The sequence below is a fragment of the Arachis ipaensis genome, chromosome B04 (assembly GCF_000816755.2).
Source record: "Arachis ipaensis cultivar K30076 chromosome B04, Araip1.1, whole genome shotgun sequence".
NCBI classification, from domain to species: Eukaryota; Viridiplantae; Streptophyta; class Magnoliopsida; order Fabales; family Fabaceae; genus Arachis; species Arachis ipaensis.
Window position 1 is genome coordinate 97,810,566 of NC_029788.2, and position 10,672 is coordinate 97,821,237.

Genomic DNA, 10,672 nt, shown 5'->3' on the forward strand with positions numbered 1-10,672 from the left:
GACTATTTTGAAAATTTATTATAATATTGAAGATGATTTTAAAAATAAAAAAATTAACGATTTTAAATTTTTGTAAAAATTTTGAGGCAAAATAATACTTATCTATCTTATAAATTTCAAGCTTATTTAATTTCAATTTCATTTTTTTTTGTGGACCGCTAATCGCTAATACACAATTTCAATATTAAAAGTATATATGAAAATAATGACTAAATATTCTAGACGGGCTTAAAGAATATGATTAGTTTCTTCAGCTAGCGTGAACGCAATCATGTCTTTTTGTGTTTCCATTGCTTAGAAATTATTCGATAACATTCAATTGGAGCATAAATTAAAGACCCACTAATAAGTTGTTGCATAAGAAAGTGTAGAACATGCAATATGTAATAATGGTGGAAGGTTTGAATGGAAGCACCATTGATATTATAATGATCACTTCATACACTTCACATTAAAGTGATACTTTGATATTGCTTCCTATCTAATTCGGCTACCGATTAGGACATCCCGGCCGGCCATTGTGGAATCATATATCCCTTTGGGCCCTATGCATCTTACGTGAGAGTTCGTGACACATTTCTTGACCCAATAACATGATACTTCATATGTGACATAAAATTGTTTATAAATTCAATTTAATTTTGGAAAAGTTTCACAGAGCGGTCCTCAAAGAGCATATGAATGTTTTACGGTTTTTTTTTTTTTTTAAACAAAAAACAAAACACAACAAGATGGAGCAGATAGAAAGTATAAAGTTATTAGGTAATAAAATAAAAAATTAAATTACAGTTATTTCTGACATTGCCATCAACAACTAGAAGAATCAAAATTAGTCCACCCTTTGTAACTCCGAATCGACTTGTTAATAACCTCCACAACACCTGCTTCTTAATTCTTGAATATCTTGTCATTCCTTTCTAGTCAAGTATTCCAGATAATAGCACAAAAACCGATCAACCACCTATCGCGTTCATCCTTCCTAGCTGGAGCCCTATCCAACTCTTGATGAAGTGTTGCTTAATTGTTCTTGGAACAGACCATAGTTTTTTATAGGCGAACAACCAAGTACACTATGCCAAGTAAACTCACAACCCAGAAACAAATGGTAATCATGCTCAGAATCCTTTTTACACAACACACAATCAGTATCGTTTTGACCAACAATACCAAATCTACTTAATCTGTCCTTAGTATTAACCCTGCCAACTAACACAAACTAGGTGAACAACTCCATTCTTGGTGGAACCAACCTCCTCCAAATGGAACAAGTGAAGCGATAGCTGAAAATGTCCTCCTGGAATGTTTCAGCCTGCAAAACCTGCACAAAAAAGTTAGTAGAATAAATGCCCGATCTATCAAATTTTCACACTATATCATGTCCTCTTTCTCGGATGCTAAATTGATGATTGTAGCACCCCATAAAGCTGATTCACTAATTCCAACTCCCATTAGAATAGTTCCCTTCTCCATTGAAAATTCCATATCCACTCGAACCCATCCCAGAATCCACAATCCCTAATGATAGATCCGGTTTGGTTTGAAACCGAGAAAAGCCATGGAAAGATGTCCTTTAGCACACCACAAGCCAACCAATTATCCTCCCAGAATCGAATTCTTCTTCCATCCCCTACTTCTAAAGACAATCCTCTGACCATCTTATTCCTCACCTGCTGATCTTTTATTTGTAGCAGACAAACATTCCTCCATAGACCTCTTCTTTCAGGTATAGGCTGACTAGAGAGTGGAATATTTGAGTTCATGTCATTGCAAGAGCACATAATTTTCTTCCATAATGGACAATTTTCTTTCAAAAACCGCCACCACCACTTAAATAATAGTGTTGCATTCTGAACAACTGCATCACCCACTCCCAAACCTCCTAGCCATTTTGGAGCTTGCATAATTTTCCACTTTACCAAAGGTACCCCGTGCTTGCCATCCTCTCTACTCCACAAGAACTTCCTCTGCAAGGAGATCAACTTCTCTACTACTGCTCTGGGCATCTTAGATAAGCTGAGGTAGTAAACTGATAGGCTATTAAGCACGTATTTGATAAGGATTAGTTTACCAGCTTTATTGAGCATTTTGGCTTTCCACAAACCGAGCTTCTCTTTTACTTTGTCAATTATTGGCTTCCAAGTCTTGACTAATCTCGGATTCACTTTCAGAGAAAAACCTAGATATTTGACTGGTAGCGAAGCTTCGTTGCACATTAGCACTCTACACATCCTTTGTCACCACTTCTGCTCATAATTAACCGAAATCAAGCTAGATTTATCAAAATTAATACTCAGGCCGGACATTATCTCAAAACACCACAGCAGCCGCTTGTAGTTCCTGACAGCCTCCTCTTGTGGAAAAAATAATATGGTGTCGTCCACAGTCAATAAATCAATTTTTAATTAAAAAAATTATAAATTTAAATCTAATATTAAAATAAGATAGAACACTTCAAAAACAAGAATTTTGACACTAATTTTAAAGAATTTGGCCCAAAATTTGACCGTACGGGCCAAATCGATTGGACCGGGCCCGTGGGCCCAACCGAACCCATAACATAAATGGACAGAAGCCCATCTCCTTCCCCATTCAGCAAAGAAACACGCTGAACAACCTTGGAGAGAGGAGAGCTTCCTAACCCTCACCACCACTTTAATCCACCATAACTTCTTCGTTCGAGCTCCGATCGCCGCACCGTTTGCGGCCATGCATCCAGCGCGTCGAGCTCTATGTTTCTATCGGATCAATTTCATGGGTAAGCCAGAATTTCACCTCATATTCTCTAACCCCTTTTGATCTTCAAAAATTGAGTCTTTATAATGAGATTTTGTCGAATTTGGTAGTTTAGGTTCGATTTAGCTTGCGGAGCTTATCGGACTTGAGTTGTTTTATTTGTGGGTGCGGTAAGGATCACTAACCTTAGCCCATTCTTAATTTTATTATGTGAATTCTGAATTTTGAATGTATATATTTATAATATGTGTGAACTAGGTATATATATATGTATTGGAATTGAATTGTGGACATTTGGAGGCTTGGTGGAGGATTGGTGCTAAGGTTTTGGTGATTTTTGAAACTTGTGAGGCTGTTTGTGTGGCTTAAGTGGCTGCCTTGGACCAAACGTGGAAATCGGTCAAGGTATGGTTTAGGTTTCGTGCATTTAATATGTAATGCTCTGTGAAAACTTAGGCTATACAACCTTAGGATAAGTTTGAATGTAAAGGAGTGTTTAATGCTTAGTATCCTTGTTGTTGAATTGCATTATGAGTTGTGTTTTGGGTTGAGTAATTATTTTGGATGATTGTAATAGGATGTGAATTAATGAGTTTATGATTATGAACTTGTTGAAAGGAATACATGAATGTCTTGGATAGATGGATGACAAATTTGTTGATATATTTGCAAAGTTGATATATGATATTGTGGAGTTGAATTATGGTAGTTATGGGAGGATTATTGTGGTAATGGTAATGTGATGTTGAGCTGATTTTAGTGCATGAAACATTAGGTTGAAACTGAATTTTTAAGGAAATGAGGTTTTGAAGCTTTTGTGAAATTTGATTTTTGGCCAAACTTCGACGACTCATAACTTGGCTTCCGGATCCCTAAATGGTTTCAAACTGGTTTTGTATGAAAATTGTGTCCGTGAAGTTTACACCGTTCAAAGAACAAAGGAAAAATATTTTAAGACGAAAAAGTTATGCGTACCGGAAGTTTAGGGTTTAAAATGGCAAAGCTACAGTTCAGACTTCGTAAATTTTTTTGGAAAATCGTGCATCCACGCGTACGCGTGGAATGAGGGCTTATATGCGTACGCGTAACCAGGGGATGTGTACACGTCCTGAGCTAAACGCCTACCCACGCGTACGCGTGGCCTTGTTTTCTACGAAACTAGATTTTGAATTTTTAAACCAAATTTTAAACTTCTAAATCTCTATTTTTATCCTTTTAGTCTCAAATCATAGTATGAGGTCTAATATTAGGATGGAGATAGGAAATCGGGATAACTTGGTGGTGAAGTAAAATAGGAAAATTGATGAAGCAAATATGAAAATGGGTATTATTGGAGTATATATGATATTATGGCATGTATGATATGCTTTTGCAAAGTTTATAATGGTTATGAATATTATTGTGGCATTATATACTCATTTGATCTGAGATATGAGTTTCTCTGGGTAAAGTACCATGGCCTGTCACCACGTGTTCCAGGTTGATACTCGATACTCTGTTGACCCTACGACGTAAGATGTGATCGGGCACTCTAAATTCCCAGGAAGGTTGACCCCATTGAACAATTTATAACATGAGAAAAAGCTATGCATAGACTCTTGGGGATGCGCGTCGGGGGACAGTCCAAAGGTTTAGCAAACTGGACTTGTCGGGTTGGCTTAATAACCGACAGATAAGACTCATCAGCCATAGGACAGGCATACATCATGTGCATTTGATTTGTTTTGTTTGCTATGCATTAATTGAGATTGCTTAACTGGATATATATTATGCTAATTGTATACTTGTTACTTGCACTACCTGCTTTCTACTTGTGCTTGAACTTGTCTGTTTGTTTGTCTTTGCTAAAACATTGGTGATGGAGGAACGGAGGAGAGGTGGATAGGTTTAAAGTTGAAGTTAGGCTTAGGTTGGGTTTGGATTTCCTTAGAACACCTACCCCTTTATGGTTTCTGTTTAAAACTTTAAGGCTTTAATCTGAATGTTGGCATTCTAGGATTGCCTCTGATATTCCCAGGACCTTATATATTATATGCGTGACACCTCTACCATACTGAGAACCTCTGGTTCTCACCCCATACTGTGTTGTTATTTTCAGATGCAGGTCGAGAGGCTCCTCACTAGGCATTTGGACTCTGAAGCGGAGTAATCTCTGGGTTTATTTTGTTGTATAACTTTATTAATATGTACTTAGCTTTCTCTCCAAGAAACTTGTTTATTTTGTCCCTCTTAGAGGTTTAAGGAGAGTTAAGGCTTTATTCTGTATGTTGGGTATTTTGGGATACTTGTATATGTATGTAAATATTCTCTGGCCAGCCTTAGCTTCGTAGGCTGAGTCAGGGGCTAGTTATGCTGTATTCTTGGCTCTCTATTCACTCTTTTGCTTATTCATATCTATGATCTTTAGGTTTCTTAGCACGCAAGTAATTCTGTATCCTGAGCGTTGTGCTTCTTATTTTGCGATTTCGCTTTACCCATTTTTCAAGGCTCCTAGTATATTATATTTTCCACTATTATACATATTTTAGTTTACTGATTAGAGGCCTGTAACACCACACTACCTCTGTTCTACGACTTAAGTGTAAAGCTCTGTGTAGTAGGGTGTTACATTATAGTATCAGAGCAGTTCGTTCCTATAGAGCTTGATGACAGACTGACTATGCTTTTGTGCATTCTCTGTGTATGTGTCTATATGCTACTAGGATATCTAACTGATATATGTGGCATAAACGTTCATGAGCATGCATTTGGAGCTTAAAGCACTAGACTTGCTATATTGAGACTTATCAACTTGATATCACTTGTTTGGTATGTATAGGGACCAGATGTCGACTCGCGGATGCGGTTGCGGGGGAGGTAGAGGCAGATTAGGAAATGCTACTCCTGAAGGAACAGGGAATAATCCTAAACCTGTAGACTTTATGGCTGCCTGGGAACAATGGCCCAGCTATGCAGGCGACAGCCGAAGCTCTGAGAAACCAGATAAACAATGGGAACTATGGGAATAACAATGAAGATGGTCCTATGACACTTGCCACATTCCTGAAGGTTCATCCTCTGACCTTCAGAGGAACCTCGAACCCTACTGATGCAGACAACTGGATTCAAGCCATAGAGCGAGCATTACAGGCTCAGCAGATTCCTGAAGAATAGTGGGTTGAATTTGGAACCTATCAGCTGCAAGGTGAGGCTCAGCATTGGTGGCAGGGCACGCGGCATATTCTACAACCTGATGGGGTTGTAATTTCTTGGGAATTATTCCGAGTAGAGTTCTACAAGAAGTATTTTCCCAATTCAGTTAGAAATGCCAAGGAACTTGAATTGATGCAATTGGAGCAAAGGCAGATGACTGTTACAGAGTGCACCAGTAAGTTTGAGGAATTATGTCGGTTCTCTCGCATCTGTCAAGGTGCCCCAAAGGATTTTGCTGAATGGAAGTGCATCAAGTATGAGGGAGATCTCCGGAGTGATATTCTGAGCTCCGTTGCACCCATGGAGATCAGAGTGTTCTCCGAACTTGTAAATGAAAGTAGGGTGGCTGAAGAATGTGTAAGGAAAGCGGCAACAGAGAAAAGGATGCATGAGAATGCCTTTCCCAAGGACTCAGGGGAGAAACTTTGCACCTAGAGGCAGGAATTTCAAGCGTGAAGGCTTTGTTCCACGACAGAATCAAGGTCAGGGTAACTTCAGGAAGCTGAATAATAATGCTAATCAGAGAAGAAGGTATGGAAAGCAGCCACAGTAGGATTTGAGTTGTCAGAGGTGCGAAAAGCATCATCAAGGAGTTCCATGCAGATTGGGTATAGGAGTGTGCTACTTTTGCGGACAACCCGGGCACCTAGCTTGGAGTTGCCCAGAAAAGAAAAAGTATGAGACTGGCAGAGTGCAGCAACCAGGGATAGTATATACTACTTCTACAGCAGGCGCTGAGGGGTTAGAGACACTGATTAGAGGTAATTGTGAGATGGCTGGTAATGTTTTAAATGCCTTATTCGATTCGGAAGCAACACATTCGTTTATTGCATTTGAGAAGGCTGATGAGTTAGGATTGAAAATAGTGGTCCTGTGGTATGATTTAAAGGTGTATAATGCTACCCATGAAGCTATGGTGACTAGGTTAGAATGTCCACAAGTTCCGTTTCGAATACAACAACGTGAATTCGTACATCATCTAATTTGTCTGCCGATGACTGGTCTTGATCTCATTCTTGGGTTGGACTGGTTATCCAAGAATCATGTTCTGCTTGGCTGTTCTAAAAAAATCAGTATGCTTTATGCCAGAAGACACAGAAGGGCCGGTTGTGGCGAATAGCTATTACCTGAATTCTATGATGGTGAATTGTTCTGGGGCTGAATGTCAGGGTATTATGTTGTTAACTGCGGGTGTTTTGCATGATGATCAAAGATTGGAGCAAATTTCAGTTGTGTGTGAGTTCCCAGAGGTGTTTCTGGACGATATTGCCGAATTTTCACCCAACCGAGAGGTTGAATTCGCTATTGAGTTGGTGCCTGGAGCCGGTCCAATCTTGAGTGCTCCTTATAGGATGTCACCTCTAGAAATGGCCGAGCTGAAGTCTTAGCTAGAAGATCTGTTGGGTAAAAACTTTATCCGGCCGAGTGTTTCTCCGTGGGGAGCGCCAGTGTTACTGGTGAAGAAGAAAGACGGGAGTATGCGCTTATGTGTTGATTATCGGCAGCTGAATAAGATTACTGTGAAGAATAAATACCCGTTGCCAAGAATTGACGACCTGATGGACCAGTTACAGGGAGTCGGTGTGTTCTCTAAGATTGATTTATGATCCGGATACCACCAGATAAGGGTCAGAGATGAGGATATTCCCAAAACTGCTTTCAGAACACGCTATGGTCACTATGAATACACAGTGATGTCCTTCGGATTGACTAATTCTCCGGCGATATTCATGGATTACATAAATAGAATTTTCCAACCATATCTGGATAAGTTTGTTGTTGTATTCATCAATGACATTCTTATTTACTCTAAGACAAAAGATGAGCATACGGATCACTTACGAACTGTGCTGCAAATCTTGAAAGATAGGAAGTTGTATGCCAAGTTAGCTAAGTGTGAGTTTTGGAAAGCTAAAGTAAAATTTCTAGGCCACGTGGTGAGTAAGCAAGGAATAGCAGTAGATCCTACTAAGGTTGAAGCAGTGATGAATTGGGAGCAACCAACTTCAGTGACGGAGATCAAGAGTTTCCTAGGTTTGGCGGGTTATTATCAGAGATTCATTAAAGGGTTTTCACAGCTCGCTTTGCCTTTGACCAAGCTGACTTGGGGCGCGTGGAAGTCCCATTTTTTTAATGAGATTGGAAGCGTGTTAGTTGTTTTGGGTTTGGGCAACTTGGTTACATGGTTACATGAATGTGTAGCAGGCCCGTTAGACATACCCCTATTTGGTAGTAGCAAATTATTCTTCGTATAGTCATGATACTTTCTTTTTTTATTTAATAGCAACAAATATTTCTATATTTTATTCATATTTTGTTCTTGATAGTTGATTCTTTCTAAACATAACCAAATCAGCATTAAACACCATTAATGGTCCTAAAACTTTAAAGTTCTTTCAATCGAATCACAAATTGAGATCAATTCTTAATCAATCAACTAAATGTTTGTCATCACAATAAATAATATAATCTTTTTCCAAACTCAAAACTCATATATATTATTAATTGAGCAATAATATAGCCCGCTTAGCACTTTTGTTTCGAACATAGTGCTATGCAAGCATGGATATTACAAACTGCATTATTTCCTAAAATAAAAATGCCATCAACAAAAATAAGTATATATAGATTCTCAAATTATCATTTTTTTTATAAATAAAGAATGATCAAACCTTGTGTTATAGGAGCTCCCAAAAGTAGCAAGAGTTGAAGAAAGATTTATAAACCATGTTTTAGGAGCTTATTTTAGTCTATAAAGTGACTTATGTAACTTGTGAGTCTAAGTCCCATCAATTTGATGAAATTCAGGAATCTAATATAAATTACTTTATGTAGTTATGCAGATTACCAATAAAGAATACATTGTTAAAATTAAACCGAAGAATCTACCACTTATGTCAAAGGAATAGTTAAAACAACACAAATCGTAGTAGAATTAATAATAGGAGCAAAACCTGTCAAAATCAATCCCTTCTATGTGATGATTTCTTGCTTTTGAAACCAATCTAGCCTTGTACTAATTTAGCCTTTGTCCACGATAATAATTTTGTTCAACCCATTTTATTGTTAATGAATTGCAGGACATTTAGTTGTATGTTGCTTTTTTTTCCATAGATGTTGGGTACTTTTCAACAGTCAATTATTCCGCTTTTTATTTTTAATATGTTGATTAGATTGGTGTAATATGAGAAAATGAGTGTTTGAACGTGTAATGCACAGATTTGGGATTTGTAACAATTTTTTCAAAGAAATCATGACATATGATTTAAGTAAAATCATTAATAATGATGTCATTGAAGTGGAGGAGAGAGAGAAGTTCTAGGAATCGTTGGATCTCTAATCAACGGCGGAGAGGAGATGAAGAAGTTGGTAGTACTGATATGGTGTGGGAACCACACACCATCAATGGAGAGAGACACAGATAGCCCAAAAACTGTTGGATTATTCATCAACGGCTGAGACCTCTTTAATAAATCAGCAGTGCCGATTTGATAGAAGTAGCCAAGTGTCGCGCATGCAACAGATTGTTGTGTGGTCCGTGACCTCAAACACTACCAAAAAAAACTTGTATAAAACGACATAAATAAAATTGCAGTTGTATAAATTCCCCATAATATTTGTCAATCAAGTCTGTTTTTTTGGCTACCATAATTTATCTGATGGCTAATGGCGATTTTGGTGATATTGGCGGTTTTAACCGCTATTAACTATTCACTAATTAAAAACATTAACTCTTTTCCAAAATTTTTAAACACCAAGCTAAGTGTGAGCGACATTTGTGACAATGACATCAACAATGCTTCTCCTCTAGTTGCAATCTTCTTCGGCAACAATATTTTCTAGCGGTGATCTCTTCCACCAACGATTCTCTTCCATTAATGAGATCTGTTTTGTAAGTATTTCCTACGGCATCGAGTTGTGTTCTATGACCTCTTTATCTCCATCGAGCTTCTTTGAGCATTTAAGTTAGTATACAAATTTGCATTATTTTCTTCTGTTTACTCATGTTTAGTAAATATGCCATGTTCTATGCTAACAATAGGTTTTTGATTTTGTTGATTGTTAAAAAAAAATTGGAGGTCAGATATTCACTAAATTTATTCTAATTTTGTGTATATGTTTGTTATATAACATTATGTTTGAGCTCCCTCCTCTGTTCTATTCTTTTTCCTTCTTTTTATTGAAAGAAAACAATGAACAAATGAAATTTTGGCTTCAATTGATTTTATTTTTCATTTTCTCAAATTCTTGATGGACCTACATAGTTTGATTGAATTTCAATTTTGTTTTGGTTTCGATTGAATTTCAATGCTGTTATTGTTATTGTCTTTGAACTTAATTTCTGCTATCAATTTCTATAAATGACCGCATCTTTATTCATTATTATTTTTTGGTTTTGAAATGTGAATTAATGAAAGCTTTGTTTAGTTTTGAAATGTTTAATGATAGATGTGTGGTGCCTGTTTTATGTAATGTAATATATTAGTAAGTATGTGGCTTGGAAAGAGGGATGGGATTTTCATTGTTCAATTTAGTTATGTTGATATTAAGTATTATCCTTGTCAAAGAAAAAGTACTCTACAAGTTAAGAAAAAAATCCGAGGTCAACTTTTTGGCATAAATTTTGGGTGAAAAAATTGTTCTCTCTTCTCTTTTGTCTGAGTGGTACTGAACTGTGAAAACATTATGTTGATCTCCGTGTTTAATAGTTTGGGGGATCCCGAATCCCAACTTGATCTTGTGAGGA

The 10,672-nt window shown here is 37.3% G+C and overlaps 1 protein-coding gene across 1 annotated transcript; it reads left to right on the top strand.

Annotated features, from left to right (window-relative positions):
* On the top strand, positions 6,698–7,313 carry LOC107636686. The gene is made up of 2 exons (XM_016340178.1): positions 6,698–6,887; positions 7,000–7,313. Exons 1-2 carry the CDS (start codon positions 6,698–6,700, stop codon positions 7,311–7,313), a joined length of 504 nt encoding a protein of 167 aa, XP_016195664.1.

Coding starts and splice junctions, on each gene's coding strand:
- LOC107636686 (XM_016340178.1), top strand. CDS start 6,698: ATGGCTGGTAATGTTTTAAATGCCTTATTCGATTCGGAAGCAACACAT. Junction 6,888..6,999: donor TCCGTTTCGAATACAACAAC/GTGAATTCGTAC, acceptor TAAAAAAATCAG/TATGCTTTATGCCAGAAGAC.